Genomic DNA, 18662 nt, shown 5'->3' on the forward strand with positions numbered 1-18662 from the left:
CTGAGGAGGGAGGATCAGAGAGAATTATTTTTAAAAGTACTTTGGTAGGGCAAACAACCACAAATTCCATCAGTGATGCCCTCCACATTGAAAAAAAAAACCCCAACTTTCAATATAAGAATTATCCACTTTATTCCAGATTAAAGGATAATTACTTACTAGGCTTCAGATCTACAATGGTATATGTGCTTAACAGTATCGGTGAGACCCAGTGAGTACTAAATGACATTTAAAAAATCTGGTTCAAAAGCTATTGGATAATATTGAGGTTTTCATAAGTTTTGCATGTCAAAACTGTGTGATTTTTGCCCAATGATTCTGCACAGCCATATGAAAACCAAGTGATTGGTATTAAATCAGTATATAAAGAATATACATGTTTGTGAAGAGCCAATTCCTTAAAATAGTAATGTCCATCTCATTTGAATTCCAGATTTTACAACCTTCTCTAAGCAGCTACCTAATCTATCAATAGCTACTCCTATGGTGATAATTTCTAAAATAGCCATTTTGATTTTTTTGCTTTGGAAGGTTTGAAAAAGACAGAAGAACTAATTGTGATCTGAATACATCCTGCTAATCTAGAGCAAATTCCCTGATGTCTGCTAGAAGACCTGACCTTGGCTAGTCAGTGATAACTCTGCTCCCACTGGACTTTGTCTCGTTCATATTTTTGTATTCTCTTAGGTCAATGGTGCCAATAATCCAGGAACACAAAATTCTCCAAAAATTATAAGTACGGAATAAGATTCACACGATTTATTCATTAGAAATTATTTCGTATTCTACCATCCATGGTACAAAGCTGAGCCTGCCAGTCACCTAGTACTATTTTCATTTACAGCTTCAAATAAATAGCAGAATCTGTAATACATACAGTGATAAATCATAAAGTATCCACACAAAATAAAATTATGACTTACAAATTGCAGCATTTGGGTTGCATTTTAAAACAAAAAGTTCTTAAATGCCATCTATTGTGTTTTCCAGAAAACTGGAAAACCTACAGGATTTTCAGGACAAGATGAAAATTTATTTATTTTATGTCATGTTTTCATTTACTTCTGATACAGCTGCATCTGCCTTCTCTTGAATTGCAGAATTTCTGAAGCATCAGGGTTGACTCCGACTTGCTGAGATCTTTCTGTCTCCAACTGGTCCTGTAAAATCATATCCAAATAGATTGTGAAACCAGCCAGTTGACAGAAGAGGTCTTTAACTATAATTCTATAAAAATATTTTCATATTAAAAATTGCCACAACTGGCAAATGAACAAAATCTAAATCACTGTTCCGCACTGAGTGAATTTCTACAGTGGAGAAGTGCAAAAAGTGGATCTGTTCATGTAAGTTAGACACCACACATACCAAAGGATTAAATGTGCTCCTAATTTGTAATTTGAGCCTAAATAAAAAGCAAACCAGAAAACACCTGAGTTTCACATGGACTGCACACCTGTAGGTTTCCCTTGGACCATCAAATCATTATCATACCCAGAACTTAAGAAGATACTGCCTGTAGTTCCCTCTGCTTGCATTACTCATCCATAGTTTTCATTTATTTCTTGAGTAACTTTTCAGATGGAAATGCAAATCATGGATATCCACTGTTTCTCTTGAGCACGATTATTGTTTGACTTGTTTCCAAAGTTAAAAATTAAATGAAACAAGTATTTGAAATGCAGTGCTTCTCTTTTATTGTAACTTAATGCTTTCTTACTCCAAGGGCTACAAGGTCCCCCTGTATGGACTTCTGCTTTATAGTGCTGGGGCACTGCAGATTGGGAGTCATTCCTGTGGAGGTAGGGAGAAGGAAGCCTGAAAGATTCCAGTCTGTAATTTCTTTAATCTTGAGTTGGACAGAGGTGGAGGAGAGGAGCATTCCTTCTTTGCAAAAAGCCTCCCACAGCACACATTATGCTGTTAGGAATCTACACTCAGTCTGTCAACATGTAATCCCCAGATTACATGGTATCACATAATTATATTGCAACACATGGTGTCCTGCTTAAATTAGGAAAAGAGAAGGGGACTTGCACAGGGAGTTCCTTCCACCTCTACTTCTGCTTTCCACAGAGGTACCAGGACACTCGGAGCTCTGACAACATCCACAAGTCAAGGGAAACACATCCCATCACATAAGTAAATCCCATTCCACGGCATTTCCTAGTCCCTACAGTAATTTCTCAGCCATGAAACTGCTGAATTCCCTTGAGAGGTTCCTTCAAATTAATATGTACACTATGCCACAAAGCATCATGAGGGAAGTGTACATATCCTGTTCAAACAACAGAGAAATTGTAGACTCCGGGGAGCACTCAAAAGTATTAAACAGGATGTGCACCCATAAAGAACAGAGCTCTTGGGATTTGTGGGGTTTACTCTACTTACAATTCCAGGTCTATACTGAGCAGCAGCACCCTGCAATCCCATCTCCCGAAGGTAGGCCAGCTCAGCAGCTCTCCTTGCCATTTCCACCTTGTGAGAACCTGGGGGAGTCCAGCCAATGCCTCTGAGCCAGTTCAAGTCAGACTTGTATTTCACCTGAGAGAATGAAACATACCCCAGTCTGTATTCGTTTTGTTGGGCTCTAATAAAATCACACACCCTGGGTATTCAAGAGAGAGTACATAAAGAACAGCAAAGTTGGTAATAAACAGATTATTCATTTTTAGCAAGTAGACTGTAGTTTTTTCAAGAGCTTGATGTTGTTGATAGGTAAGTTCTGCAAAGCACATTGCCACATACAGCTCCTAGCACATGGAAGGACCATGTCACTCAGCTATACTTACATCACTCTGCAGTTTGTAGGCCTGCTTTGCATGTTTCACATTTAGCTGCTCAGGATCACAAGTGTAGTGGTGCAAAGGTTGCCTGTAGTTAACGTTGCTTGCAAGCTGCTGGCTTCTTTTGGCATGGAGGAATCCTGGCTGGTTGAGGTGACTCTGGAACTGTCCTCTGTTTTGGACATAATCACTCCTGTATTGGATGTCACTCTGGAGTTTCCCCACTCTGAGGACATGTCTGATTTTGGGATCATCATTTGCACTGAGGAATCCAATTTGCTGGCCTCTGTCTCTCAGGAAGGCTTCTCTATATTTGTACTGCAGGAAGTGCAGAGGAAAATCTTGTTTTCACATTCAGATTACCTTCGAATTCCATTACTGTCCCCTAGCTATCAATCATGCTTCCTGCAGTGCACAAAGACCAGGGGTTTGATATCAAACTATATCTCCTAATCTTACAAGATGCTTTAGAAGAATGAACTTTTTGCTCATTTTTAAAGCAGTGGAAAGACTTAGGGGGAGCAAAATGCTCAAAACCAATCAGAGATCCCCTTATTGTTGCACTCTTGGGCACAACCAATACACAGCTCAAGCAATGAAACTCCTTCATCTTTAGCTTTCTTGCCCACTGTGATTTTCCATATTCAAAGATGACCCTCTTTATTCTAGACCACGCTTTAACTATTCATAGCCTAGTACCTATTTTATTTGACTACATCATAATATGGCTCCTTCCCAAGAAAAAGTCTTAGGATGTGAAAGTGGGCAGCCTGGTATTGGACATTATTAATGGTAGCCTTCAGTTGGAAATCTTTACACTTAACCCTAACCAGCAAACGGTTTCACTGGATCACCAATTTTCCACACCAGAGCAAAGTTCACTTTTGTCAGAATTCACCCATTTTTATAGGATGGGATGGCATAGGAAGAGGGTTGGGAAGTGTTTGAAGCAGAACAATTCTTACATCGCTGGCAATCTCTCTCGAAGCCTTTGCTGTCTGGAATGGGATGGCATCAATTCTAAAATCATAGCCAGATGCCCTTGTCTGTTCCCAAGATGTTTTATACAATTTCTGTGTTGAAAAGAAAAGAACAAAACAGTCATTTCCCCCTGCAGTTTCTTAAACACAGTCCCATAACTGCAATAATAAATGTTTTATCCTACTGGGCTTATTTGTATCAAGAGTCATCACTGCCATCTCCAAGGTTTTGATCCAGTTCTATAGTACTTCAACTTCTTTTCTATTCACCATAATGATAAAATGCCTCATCTGAAAAGTGCCACCAGGGTTTCCTTTTGTACTTGAATGTGGTTGGTTTTGATGTGATTTAATTTCTATTAGAAACTGTGATGCATCAGTCACATCAATATTGCATTGATATTGCCCTTATTCTCTCTTTTGATGCATCCACTCGCAGTGTCTTGGGTTTCCTGGCATCATAATTTCAATACCAGTTATTTCAAGCTTTTCAAATGATCCCTGTCTCTATCCCCAGCCACATGTGGCTTCATTAACTCATACAGAATAACAGCCAGTTCTAACATATTTAATGTGACTTTGAGGATGTGTAGCACATTTACATCCTGAAGAGAAATTGCTCTAGATTTGGTTCCTCTTCCATTAGTAGCTTTCTTTAAATAGCTTCAGGTCTGCAGGTCCTGCTACACGGTCATGGTATCTTAGCTGACACTTTCGTCTGTCCCTTTGTGATTTTATTACTTTGCTTTCTGTAAATCTTTGATTCATCCTTTCTGGATTTTGTGACCGTATAAAAACAAGCACAAAATCCACTCCACATTTAAAAAGATAACCTTCTGTTTCACTGGTGAAGTAGTGCTAGGTGGTGTTAAATTTGAAGATACATTGAGATGGTAGAAATCCTAAAAGACAGCCTGGATAGAAGCAACGCTAGCATCACTGTACACCCCACTAACAGCCTGACCTTTCATTTGTGTGCAGTCTTTGCACACAATATTTGCCTTTTTACCTTCTCCTAGATCACTTCAAAAACTGTGAGTCCTACTTGTTTCTTTCACCTATATAGCATCTATCACCAAACAAACTTCTTACAAACTAAGGTCATTCTGACCCTACAGGTAAAGACAACAGCTATTTAATCAGGGAACAGGACATCAGGAATAGACTGAGTTCCTCTGTATGAGATAATGGAAACAAATTCTCTTTACACCAACTCCACTCACGGATTCAGTTACATCCATATTGATGACAACTATGACTATGTTCAACACAGTGATGCAGCTTCAGAAAAGCAGATTATATAGTCAAGGAAAGAGGATTCTCCCTCCTTCCTCACCCAAACATAAGCAAAAGTATTTTAATTTGTAATTAACCATAACTATACTGAAGGTCTGAAATCCTTAATAATAGCTTACTGCCCTGGAAAGTTAAATGAATTCTCAAAAGAAAAATGAAGAGACTTTTCCTGATTCCTCCAGCCCAAAACTACAAACAGGTTGGCTGTTCACAGCCTCTGGCTTTCTTTAGATTTGGTCAGGCTCAGAGAACCTGACTTCTACATACATGAAGGTTTTTATTCCCCAGCAAGCTTACCAAGTGACCTCCTCAAAGGAAAAGGTTTACTTACATCACTGATTTGAAGTGCATTCTGTCGGGCTCGGATAAAATCTGGATGATCAGGAGGCAGAGTGTACCTGTGCCTGTCTTCAGAGCCTCCAGCCTTGTACAGTCTCTGTGGGGCCAAAATCATTGAATGAAACTGATACTGGAAGCAATGTCAAGATCACTTCTTTTATGCATTATAGTACAACAAAAGTTAAGATCACTTTTACATTAAAATGAAACCTACATCACTGCACTGGAGGTAGCTGTTTTTGGCATGAATCAAATTTGGAGAGTCAACCACAGCAGTGAACTTCAAACTTTCTGGCTTCTGACGGTACTTTATCTGAGAGGTGGAGGAGGAAACAAACACAAACAAAGGAAAAAAACACGAGATGCTTCTGTTAATGATATATGACAATTCTGAGTGTGTGATAACTGGAGTAAAACATAAAAGACACTTTCTTGAAGCTACCGTTCTGCTTAAGTTTCAGTTGCTCTTTCAGCTAGGGACTGGGGATGCCTCTGTATCATTCCTGTGGTGTCCAGGCACCAAACTCCTTTTCGTGTGTATGTGCAAGAAGGACTTCCCACTGAAAATTCACACGCAAAAAGCTTTTGAACACTACACTTGACAGCTGATAATTTTTCTCCATCAATACATGATACTGAGCAGGCAAATGCCCTTTCATTGTGGTTGTCAGTTCTGTAACTTTCTATATAACTTCCATAACCACCTGCTTAGAATTTCATAATGGAGTTTACTGCATTTATTTATTGGTACATGTTTTGCTTATACTCTTGTGTTTCATTTGGAATGGAAAATATTCAGCAGGTGTCACACAGTGGACTTGCGTCTCCCGTACTGCTTCTTGGTAACTTACACCTTGTATAAACAGGCTCCCACATCAAAAGGAAATGATAAGCTACATTCGTAAGTGTCATGTAACGAGGAGTCTTGATGGTAAACAATTCCTACAGACTTGCTATCCCATGAAAGATTTATCAGTTACCTCGCTGATGAGCTCTCCAGCCTTCTTTACACTTTCTATCTGAGGAGATCTCAGAGCCATCCAACCAACTCCTTTCATGAAGTTCAGGTCTGATTTATAGCGAAGCTGTTAAAAATGAAAATCGTTAACTATCAGTTTTGTATCCACAGCTATTAAGGTTTTTTAAAAAAACTCCCTGATTCATATTCACATTTTGAGGTTTTTCATTTGCCATGCACATATCAGATCGTAAAGCCAAACTGTTTGCATTTGTTCATTCCACCAGGAATTAAATAATGTATCATATGCAAGTTACAAGAGAAGGCCCCACGAGTGAATTAGTATGACTCAAAGCAGTAAGTAATAACCTGTTTGTACTGGGCGTAAAAGAACCTCTTTTGAAATAATTTTCTGAGGTGAGTTCAAGTCAGGAATACTAATTATTTTATCTGGTTCCTGCTTCCTCATTAACCCCATTTCTAGGAGGACACATTACTCCTTCTCTACTCACATTAAAGGCTTGCTTTTACCTCCTAATCTAGCAAAGAAAATCAGGCAGACCCAATAAAAAGTGGAAGTCAGTAAAGTACCCACAATCCCAACAATCCTGACTTCAGAGTGATGGTGGCTCACTGTGTGACTTTAATCCAATCATCCATTTTTTCAGGTTTTTTCCCCCCTATATGTAAAAGAACATGACAACCAACTCACTCATGTATGTTGTACATTACTTTACTAGATAGTGAGGGTATCAGACAAAATCATCTTCATATTTCACGGGATTCCTAACCTGGGGGCTCTAAAGGCAAAGAGCCAAGTGCTGAGGTTCTTATCTCCTATCCTGTCCCTCTGTAGGCAAGGTCTGAAATATGTGCTGTTAGGGCCCAAGGACTAGTTCCCTGGAAATACCACTTGAATATCATGTGATCCCCCACGACACATGAATAAATAGTAAAAAATCCTGCCTTCCTGGATCTAACTACCTGCATGCCATCTGTGAACCATTACAGGAGAAGGCAGGAATGAGAGTTGGAAAAGCAAAGAACTACATTTAGCAATAGCTTTTGTACCATCCAAAGAGTATCCCAAAAATTCTGGCAATGCAAAGTACATTTGGGATACTAGATAGCAGGTACACTGGGTAAGAAGGTTACAGTATCCCCAGTGGTTTGAAGGCAAATTGAGTATGGGTGTGGCCCATGCTGAGATTTCATCACTTTCGTCATTGAAGTTTGTCTCAACTTACATTTTTGTGTGAGCAACTTCTGCAAACACATCTGGAGAACTGGCTATTTGATATGACCATTTCAGTTTGAAAAATTACCTTCTTAATATCTCTTCTTATGTATCTCAAATCAGCATTTAACCTCCTGCTCAGAGAGTTCTGCATGTAGAACAGTGACTGTCAAACCCCTGACTGACTGTGATCCAAACAGCTGAGAGACAAGTGTGTTTATCCCTCAGCTCTAGAATAAGTAACATGGACCACTGTGATTTTCCATCAGGTTCATAACACGAGAACTTCTGATTCACATATATTCCATGTGTGAGGAGCAATAAGAAATCTTGCTGCTGCACGTACATAAATTTACAAACAGTCTTTCTAAAAACACCTCACGATGTCAATACACAATTTGTGCCAGTCACTCAAAGCTTTGGTATATTTTTGCTAAATTCAATTTGCTGTTAACAGAAAGAAAGACTTTACCTCACTCTGTAGCATGTGGGCTCTTTTGGCCCACTTCATTTTCATGTCTTCTGGGAGTGCTGTAAATTCATGCAGTCTCTTCCTGTAATCTTGATCACTCACTAAGGCCTGGGCTTTCCTGGCATGGACAAGATTCACCATATCCATGGGTAGATGATACTGAGACCACACTTCTTGGGATCCCTTCTTATACTCTTGTTCACTCTGCAATTTGGCAGCATGCAAGCAATGCAGCAACCTGGTGTCATCCAGAACACTTTTGGCACCGATGTGTTTTCCTCTCTCCATCACAAAGTCATGTTTATATTTGTACTAAAAATAAAAAAAAATAAGGCAAAAGTGAAAATGTGCCAAACTTAGACTGGATACTCTAGCTAACTAACTTAAGTCACTGAAACATCTATGTTTTCTGTAAAACCAGTCAAGGTACGTAGCACAAGAAAGCAACTGTTTGAATATCACATTGATCTCAAATTTAAATACCACAGTAGTTGCAACATTAAAGTTAAGCACATCTCAATACATTTTCTGAATATGCCCAAAGCATTGATCATATTTAACCTCAAATCATGTACTTTTATTATGTCTCTGAGAATTTTATTCCCATCACTAGGGATGAGAACATAAGAGAAACAAACAAAAGACCAAAGAAAAAAAATCTACACAAAAGCAAAACACTGTGCACTCTGTAGCCTTCAGATTTGCAAATACCACCCAGCTATTTTAAAGAGTAAATTCAGTTTTCATGGAAAGAGTAAGAACCAGCAACCCCTCATTCTCATCTTAGCTGGGACTATGACTCTCTCTATGATCTTGCATTTATCCTCTCTGTGAAATAGTGATGATGATGATAATGCTTATTTATATAGCATCAACAGGGTGCTTAGAACTTTAAAGGGAAGGCCTGGGCCCTGAAGAGTTCGTAATGTAGTTGAAATGGGATAATAACACTTATCTACCACACAAGAGAGTTGTGGGGATTAAATTACAGCAGCTAATGTTTATAAAGTGCTTCCAAGATGAAGGGCTAAATTCAGATTTGTTGTAAGTGGATGTAATTCTATTATGGACTTCTACCCTCTAGAGCAGATCTGAAGCTGTAACCAAAAGCACTCTGTAAAATATGGTTAAGTAAACATTATAAATAAGAGCTAGAAATGGTTGCTTAATAAAACAAACACATGCGAAATATATTCATATTTAATCATATTAGATATAAAATATGCCACTAAATACTACACAAAATGAGGAATTTTTTTAATTAAATTTAGCTTCATCATCAGCTTTTCATAGAATTTATTAAATTTCTCATGAAGAAGAGGTGAACTTAGGGTTTCTGACAAATGGATACCACCATGTCTGAGTGTTTTGCAAACAACAATCCAAAAGATAGGATATTTTTGAAGATAAGATGATTTGTTTCCTCTATTTCAGAACTTAAGGATACATATTTACAGGAACTTCACTGATTTCTACTTCCTAACTAGAGAGGTAACTCCTGATTTTCAGAGATTCAAAGAAGCCTCAGCTTTTCCTGACTTCATTTCAATTTGGAATAACTAAGCCAAAAGTCATCTCAAAACAGAATGGACAGAGTTAGTGGGTACTTTATCATATGAGGAGTTGAAAGCCTGAAAAGGAACAGATTCCTTGTTTTTTCTGTTTGCAAATACTGTAATTCATTAGCTATTTCCCACTGGAAGATGTTTAACCTGGCTTGGTTCCCGATTAGCAGCGATTCTTCCTCTCCCTTTTTTTTCTAATTCACACAAAGAATCTCATTCATAAGTAATATATTCTGTCCCACACTTGTCTCACATGGTTATGGAGTTGCTTTAATTCAGTAAAATCTGCTTTAGACATTGTTTTACATGAAGTTAACAGAAATTAGGCAAGAAGGGAGGTTGAATCATTCAACTCACATCACTGGCAATTTCTCTGGAGGCCCTGGCAGTCTGGAACGGGAGTGCTTCCATTGTCAGCTTGTAGCCTTGAGCACGTAGATTATGCCAAGATTCTCTGTATTTTGCCTAAAGTAGGAAAGGCACATTTAGACTGCTGTTCCACTTTTAAATGCACAAAGGAACAAACAAAGGAACCCTCTTTCATTTGTTATTCTGTGTTACAGTCTCATTCTTTATAATCAAAGGATTTTTTTAAACTATCTTTGGGAAATCCTACTAACTCAGACAAAACATGTCTCGTTCTTTATGTAGATTTAATTTACTCACAACCGCATATGTACTAATTGAGATAAATATCATTATAATCAAATCAGGGAAAGCATAGATTAAAAAGACCTAAAATGTTCTCTACTTATCCATCTTCTTTGCCACTGCATAGTTCATATTTCATCCTAGATAAATATAAGAAATACAGGACAAATTCTTACATCACTGAGGTTGGCTGCATTTATTCTTGCCCGTGTAAACTCAGGCAGACCCAGTGTTGGTGTATAGTGATGCTGAATGTCCTCTCCTGCTGCTTTATACAGGCGCTAGGAAAGAGATCAAAAACACAATTGCAGTTAATTTTCTCTATTGTTTCAATAATATAACAGCAGTGCTTAAACTGTCAATGATTATGACAACTATAGTCAGCCATCATTAAGAACAGCTAAGATTTTACCATTGCAATTGCAAAGTTTTTCTTGGGCATAAAGATGTGGGGCTTTTGCTGGGTATAAAAACCATTTACATTATTTTTTATAAATATATTATAATGATGCCAACCCACTGCATTCTTATCCTTGCATTCTTATGTTCCCAGCAGGCCAAAAGTAGACCTAAGAATGTTAAGAGCATCATGAATGTGTGTTAAATAAAAGGGTAGCTGTTTCTGGTAGACTGGCCACATTTTCTAGCTTGAATTTTTTCCTCATATATAATTTTGATAATTTTTCTATGAGTTTTGTCTTGTTTTTTTCAGAATTTAGAAAAGTGATTCTTTTTTACGCAGTCCTCAAAAGTGGACCACACTATGCAAATGAGCTCCCTCAAGAACACCCCATAGTCCTGATTTTTGAGTCTGTTTCATGCAAAAAACTTGATAATGGGACTCTGTTGCATGGATACTATTTAAGCTTTTTCAAAGAGATTGAACTAAAAATGTATTAAATGTTTGGAAATAATAAAATGTGATCTAACTGTGAAAAAGCACAGACAAGGAATGCTTGCTTTTGTTTGATGCATTTTGCTTTCAGAACAGGGTTGTCTCTTTCCCACTTCTCCATCCCCAGCTTGCTGCATTTTGAAAAGCATATTTTCTGATTCACGTTAGGAGAGCCTACCTCATTAGCAATCATATTGCTGAATTTTGCATGAAGGAGGCCAGGAGAGTCTGTCACCGATGTGTACTTGAAGGAATGTGGCTGCTGACGATATTTACTCTGAGTTCACACACAAAGAAAAATGAACAGAATAACTAAATTGTCTTGTCAGACAAGGGACTTTTTCCAATACCAGTGGTCTAGTACTACTTCTTGTGCTTAAAACTCTAGTTTGTCTATTAATCCTCAGACTAATTTACTTTTTGCTATTCTGAATTTGGTGCATTCAAGTCTCACAGGGGAAATGAAAAGTAAATAAGGAATAAGGTGTAAAAAAATTAAATAATGCTGCTGTGCTAAATATGCTGAAAACAGTAATGAGGTTATTTCATCCCTTGGTGTCATTAACCTGGGCTAGTGGAATTACAGTAAAGGTAATCCAACCTAGAGAGAGACGGAAATGCATAAGCCAACCAAACTTTTTTGTCAGAAAATCAGGGTTCCACCTGGCCTGTGGTCCTATATAAGAACAATTAACAAAACAACTGCAAGATCACTGCAAGCAGGGATCTATTCACTAGAAGAAAACTCCTATTTTTTCTCATTTCACATCTATGTGAATATGGGCAAAAGATCCAAGGTTTGAAACTAGGAGAGACTGTACAAAGAGAACATGACAGAGAAAATAAAAGAAATACAATAACACACAAAAGCAGCAAGTGAAAAACAGATTAAGATTGTAAAGCAGGGGCAGAGTTGAGGACAGTGGAATATACTGGGTAGTCCACAGCACAGTCTAATTTTGGAGAAACAATACAAGGCAGTTATTATAGATAGGCACAGCCTCATGTTTAGTCAAAAAAGTGCATTTTAATTCTAAAATAAATAACATAAAATAACTACCTCCTGGGTCTGAAACACAGCAGAAAATATTTACAAAAAAAGTTACCAAAGTTTGCAAAGCCTTGAACTCCATCAGGTTCACCCATTTGCAGTTAGGACACAAATGGAATGATCAAAGTAAGGGGAGGGAGTCTTGCATTATCCAGTGAGTCACTTTGCCAGCCCAGTTTAATAGAAAGACATCTGGCAAACTCTTGTTCATAGTGGAGAAATCAAAACCCTCTTTTGTTACCTCACTGATGAGTTCAGAAGCTTTCTTCTTTCCTTCAATCTCTAGAGCCCCTGGAGTAATACATCCGACTCCTCGCATAAAGTTCATGTCAGAGCGGTATAAATTCTAAGGAAAACCAAGCAGAAGTAATTACAGGTTTTCACTTGAGATGCCCTATATTTATTCACCCAAAAATACACAATAACCATATTCAAACAAATCCATTAAAATTAGTATCTACCACAGAGAGTTCATATGCATTACCTTACAATCTTGTGCTTATGTATGTCGGTGTGCATACAGCCGTGACAGATCTACAGTAGAGATGCAAGATTCTGAGGACCATTGAGTCTCAGTAACATATAAATAGTATATACATATATATATATATATAGTATATACTCTATATAGGAGATATATAGTATAAAAATAATACTTCAAATCCTAGCTTCCATTTGTAACTTTTAAAAAACCTTTTCTAGGTACAGGAATCTTTTTCATATATAATATGTGAATCACAGCTAGATATTATTTATTTATAAGAAAGTATATTTAAATAAAAGCTATTAACTTTTAAATAAGAGAAACTACAGACAAAATAGCCTTGATTTTTTAATGGTTCTGAATGGTCATAATATAAGTAATGAACACTAAGGAAAATTGCACTAAGCCACTGTACAATCTTTGTTAAAATATTTTCCAGACCAACAAATCTAGCAGTGACTCACTGTAAATATTAATTTTTCAAAAGTTATAAATCAGTTACTGATACATACATTAAAACAATATTATTTGATTTGATAACAAGAAGGAAGAGGAGGAAGATCATCTTATTTTCTGCTTCAAAAGATCTGTAAAGACCAAATAACTAGTAAAGAGTAGATTTGCCTACTTGATGGATATGTAGAAACTGCTACTGCTTACTGAGGGTAGAACCAGCTTTAGTTAATGAGGTGTTTTGGTTCAGTCAACCACTTATAATGGAAATAGACTATGCCTTTATTTTTTTTAGCTGCCTAGGAGAATAGAACTACTTCCTATTCCATCCAGGTCTGTCCAGTGCTAATCCTTAGACTCAAAGGCACCATGATGCTGTTTATGGGAAATATCCTTTGTGAATCAGAAGGAAAAGAGAGCACAAAGCTAGAGCGTGGACCTCACCTCTTGTTAGCTATTAGCACCAGCTGGTAAGAGAGTAAATTCTGCAACCCTAAAATGTGTTGCTGCCAATTAGCATTTCATACTCAACTCAAAGACAGGCATGGATGGAAACCTTCCTCAGAATCTCTGATTACATGTGTTTTCACCCGAGTTAGGGCAGCACAACTGGCAGCTGATACTTACACTTGTTTGAACGCAGTCTGCCATCTTTAAGTCTGTTGGCTGAAAGTGTTAAACTGATACACAATAGCATGTTCTGCCCAGACAAGTTTTTAAGATACATCCCCTTCTGAGGTCTCCAGAGACAACGTGATCTATGAAAAGGCCTTTGCTCATGGCTCTGCTTACTAATTCATAAGGCAATATCCAGATAATTTTACTAAGACTACATAGGGAGTTAAGCTCATACTTCTTAGAATTTCAATGAGTATGTCTTGGGCCAGAGTTTGTAAGTCTCTTACAAATCAGATTTTTAACAACAGGTATCTTTCTTGTGGGAGCACACATGAATTTCACCCAGATGAAAACCAAGTTGTAAAATACCAGTTGGTAAACAGTTTGCATTGTTAACAAGACCTTAAAAAGAGCATTTCACCAACAGTGCAATCACTCTCACTTGCAAAAACTCTTCTACGAATCATCAAGGACTACTATACTTTATCTCTCAGTACAGTGTGATCACACATATTGTACAACTGCCCAGTAAGACAAATGTCTTGTTCCTATATGTAATCAAGGGGGAACAGCCATTGTTTATCTCTCAGCTGCTGCTCAAACACACGTTGTCAGCTGTCATGATTTGGAGCAGAACTATCTCGCATCAGAACCAAGCGGGAAATATCACTTTTTGCAATTACCTCACTCTGTAGTTTGTAGGCATTCTTGGCACATCTCAACCTCACATCATCAGTCAAAGAGGTGTACTGGTGTAGCAGCTGCCTGTATTCTTGTTCGCTGACCAAAGACTGGGCCTTCTTGGCATGTACCAGGTTTATCATATCCAGTGGCAGGTGGAAGTGAGACTTTGTATCCTCAAAACCTTGCTTATATTTTACCTATTAAATTAAAAACAGACCACATAAATTAAAAACAGACCATATCCCAGCATGGCAAAGAGAATTCAGGTTTTGATCAGAAGAGACATTCTCCACATTTCCTCCATTTTCAAGTATAATTTATTCTTTTTAAAAGTAAGTTCCCTAACTTGTTTAACTATACTGTGAAAGATCAACAGTTATAATTAGAATATGTGGTAGCCTATTCTTCATCAAAAAAGTAGCTATCTACATTATATTCAATTAAGCTGAGATTTTTTTTTTTCTTTTTTTGTTAAAACTGGATACATCAAATCTATAGAATTAACCAAACTGGTAAATGAAATCTTAATTCATTTCATTTCTAGAAAGTACAACAAAAAGAGGAAGGTACTGCCTGAAGATAACATACAAACAGCCTTATTTATATTAGAATTAGTACAAATCCTCATTCAAAATATTTGTTGATTTGGCCAGTTTCATTTCACAGTTTTAAATGTAATTTTTAGTGGTGGGGGTGTTTTTCACTTATGGTCTCTGTCCAGGAAAAGAAAGGCATAGAAATCTTCAAAGAACTTTTTTCACATGACATTTCCCTATTAGATTATGCAAATTCAAGATGTTCAAGCTGTTCATTGGAATAATGAACATACAGAGTTATTGATGATCATCAAACTGACTTAAAGTAACCTGACAGACGGATGAATTCTTCAGACACTTACTGTTACCTGCGTGTCTAAGCATACCATCACACAAAAAAGACTGCCAGTACAAGACCAACACTTCTGAAAACCGTGAACACACTCCCGTATATCCTTCTGGATCAAGCCACAGTGTTCAAAATGCACTGAACAGTTGCAATTCTTATAGACAATGAACAAATGATGTGACTCTTAGTGTATCTCAAGACCAAGTAGAAACCATTCCCCAACCAAAAAAGTCCAATTTGATATTTCATAAATTCATTCATCCTTTGGTCTTTCAGGAAAACAGTAAATTGAAAATAAACACTGAAAAACTTTGTGTCTCTACCAAATTTAATTTACTTCCGTACAAAGACCACTGCTAATTCCCAAATAGACCTGCCTTTACAGAGTAAAATATTCTGTGCAAGGAAACAGTGGCATGCAGCAGGGGGTAGTGCAAGAACACAGCCTTTTTTTATTGTAAAATTATTGTTACTCCAAATGACATAAAAGAATGGCAAGAATATCATGATTATATTAAAATATCTGGAAAGTGGAAGAGAAAGCCCTAAGTTTTAAATAAGTAGCTAGTCCACAGCTAGTCCACAGCTAAATGCATCTTCCATAAGGAACTACTTACAGTTAGGAAATCAGTTAAAAAAATGCCCCCATCTCATTTCTCCTACTTACATCACTCTGCAGAGATGTTGCATGGACTGAATGAGCAATATGAATATCACCATCCAGGCCACATGAACCAGCCATCTGTCCTTTCATTTTCTGAAATGCCTCTTTATACTTGTGCTAAAAAGGAAATAAGAATACAAATGTGGATAGGAGTGAAGAGAAGCATTAGTCTGATTATTGAAACCTGAATAAAAAAGCGCTATGGACAATAAATTCTGATGATACTCATTGCGATAACAAATCTGAATCAATCTTTAGCAGATGCTCAGAAGACCTCACCTGACAGCTCCTGAACAACCCCTGTGACCGCCCAGTCACTACAGCAGGTAAACTGGTCAGCTTTGCTAATGGATGTTTGCTTTCATAAACCTTCCTTTGCTTAGTTACCAATAAGACTTCATTATGGCTGTGCCTTCAAAAGCACAACTAACTAGTCCAAGGCCAGATGTCTCCCAGATGTAGAGTTGGCTGGACATGCTGCTTCCATCAAGAGTCACTCAACAGAGCAGATACAGTCTGGAATGACTGACATATCCTACTGGACAACATCAGCAATAAGTTCACATACATCGCTTATGATTTCACCCGAAGCCTTTGCTGCCTGGAAGGGGATGGCATCTAGTTTCAGTTGATAACCACCATCTTTCATCTTTCCCCAGGACTCCTTGTAACGAATCTAGGAAATATGGAACAGGAATAAAGCAGAGTTGCTGTTCAGAGGGTTGACAGTGCAGCGTTACTGAGATCCTAGAAATGTTATTACATTAGTTTCATTCTATTCTAAAGCAAAGGCTTAAAGTAAACAAAACTATCGATGCACAACAGGAATTATCACATGACAAATATCCATTATGAAAATATATTTGTTTGTTCATTCTTAATCTTTCTAATGTAGCAGAAGTTTGATAAGAAATTTAATTTCCCATATTACTTCAGAAATATTTAGACCATAGAATGATCTAAGGGAAAGGAAAGAAATTTACAATGATTTCCTGTGTAGGACAAACAGCAAAGCACTATCAACCTTCCTTTAAAATATTAAAACTTAGATTTATACCTCACTGATATTCATAGCATTTAATTTGGCCTGAAGGATTTCAGGAAGATCTGTCGTTGGTGTATACTGATGCTTTATACTCTCTGCATGCTCCTTGTACAGCCTCTGCAAATAGAGATGAATTTCAGTAGCAAGTACTAACTACACATTCAATCATTACTTACACTAAAACATTAACAGACAGGTTAATGAAAAGCAAACACTACAGAAAAGTGACAGTAGCATTAATAAATACAGACAGTTGTATCAGTCAAAATGTACTCAAAAAGCTTTGGGAGTCTGATACACCTGTCAGCTAGAGTATGCTAGAGAGGAACTCCTAGTTTTGAGCATGTAAGTCAAGGTATATGAAAATTGAGATATTTGAATATTAATTTGTCAAGACTTCCAACATATGTGAGTAGGGAGAAGAAGAATAAACAGCAATTATTAAGGATGTGCAGCCATGAGTGGCCCACCAGTGCTCTGAAATTCCACAGAAATTTGGAGAGTTGAAGTTCCCCAAACACATCTCTCCAAAGATGGGGGTTTTTTTAGCAGATAAATGTGATGGTAATTATCTGTGTAATTACCCCAAATTTATTCCATAGCTAGTTGCAAGGGGGTGTTCAATAGGCAATGGTAAGAGATCTAAAAAACATCAAAAGGTGACTGATCCCATCATAAAACAGGTGTATGTCTCAGACCTCAAAGGCTATTTGCATCAACCTTTGAAGGAACAATATAGGGTTGGCCCAGGACTATCTAACTTTCAGATGTCTGCAGACAGATGAGTTCTGTACAATTAACTGAATCTTTGCCTGCAATGACTATGCAGAGTTCTCATTTTTCATATTAATTTTTCCTAGCTTAGTTTCTTCTTACATTGCACCATAACTTTCAGATGAGTACAGACGGACCCCATTTTTTTGGCCTTAGATATGACCTCTGTCTTGACCACCTGACTTGCCTTTCCCAAGCCATTATTTCTGCAGAAGAGTTTGAGACTCTCTAGGTTAGAATGAAGCATTTCACCCTGCTGCCACTTTTTTAGCAACTGGGCCCATTTGTATTGCAGCTCCTTAAGAGGAAAACTAATAAAAACTCGACATGTGAAGAAGTAGAGCACCAGACTGATTTTGACTGAGGCTCAGTGGAACAAAATGACTTATATTTATCCTGTCTGAGATGTAAGCCTTTTGGATCTTATTAATTAAACCAAAGGCACAGACACTATAAGTATTACAATAGCATATGTTTTACACAAAGTCTTTTATCTTCTCCTTCACTTTAAAAATATCTGTTTTCACAATAAAACATCCTCTCATGTTTGAAACTTGTCTTTTTTGAGTGACTTTTGCTTATTATTCGCTTCTGCATTATCCCAGTTAAGTCTACAATATTTTTAAATCGCTCTTCTATTAAAAATAAACATGTTTAAACACCAAACAGCCTCAATTCTTTCTTTAAGGTTTCCCCTCCTGGATTTCTCTCTCAGCAGGATGACAGCTTGAAATAATTTATTTTTTCTTCCTTGTCATGCTGCCTTACATTTTGTTTCTGAAGAATATGCAGAAACTAAAATTTGAAAGATTTGTTTGAAAAGGG

General features: G+C 37.3%; 2 protein-coding genes across 9 annotated transcripts in view; one reads left to right on the plus strand and one right to left on the minus strand.

Moving 5' to 3' along the window:
- HABP2 (hyaluronan binding protein 2) overlaps positions 1–11187 on the plus strand; it is a 32970-nt gene extending 21783 nt beyond the window's left edge. For 4 of the 8 annotated variants that reach the window (XM_027647879.1, XM_027647876.1, XM_027647877.1 and 1 more), the window contains one exon: positions 532–1684. The gene's annotated coding sequence lies outside the window, so the exon portion shown is untranslated. Of the gene's footprint in view, positions 1–531; positions 1685–10996 lie in introns of those variants that run through there. The other 4 variants (XM_027647873.1, XM_027647878.1, XM_027647875.1 and 1 more) reach the window with 3 other exon arrangements.
- Positions 745–18662, minus strand: part of NRAP (nebulin related anchoring protein) — a 50366-nt gene continuing 32448 nt past the window's right edge. The window contains exons 27-42 of the mRNA XM_027647872.1: positions 17076–17180; positions 16587–16694; positions 16022–16135; positions 14469–14666; positions 12472–12576; positions 11358–11456; positions 10461–10565; positions 9991–10098; positions 8069–8380; positions 6382–6486; positions 5616–5714; positions 5394–5498; positions 3752–3859; positions 2793–3104; positions 2392–2544; positions 745–1160 (exon numbers count right to left, since the gene is read on the minus strand). Of these exons, the coding sequence (XP_027503673.1) occupies positions 1059–1160; positions 2392–2544; positions 2793–3104; positions 3752–3859; positions 5394–5498; positions 5616–5714; positions 6382–6486; positions 8069–8380; positions 9991–10098; positions 10461–10565; positions 11358–11456; positions 12472–12576; positions 14469–14666; positions 16022–16135; positions 16587–16694; positions 17076–17180 (2238 nt within the window). The 3' untranslated portion in view covers positions 745–1058. The remainder of the gene's footprint in view (positions 1161–2391; positions 2545–2792; positions 3105–3751; positions 3860–5393; positions 5499–5615; positions 5715–6381; positions 6487–8068; positions 8381–9990; positions 10099–10460; positions 10566–11357; positions 11457–12471; positions 12577–14468; positions 14667–16021; positions 16136–16586; positions 16695–17075; positions 17181–18662) is intronic.

This window comes from Corapipo altera, unplaced genomic scaffold (assembly GCF_003945725.1).
Source record: "Corapipo altera isolate COAL_440 unplaced genomic scaffold, ASM394572v1 56, whole genome shotgun sequence".
Classification (NCBI taxonomy): domain Eukaryota; kingdom Metazoa; phylum Chordata; class Aves; order Passeriformes; family Pipridae; genus Corapipo; species Corapipo altera.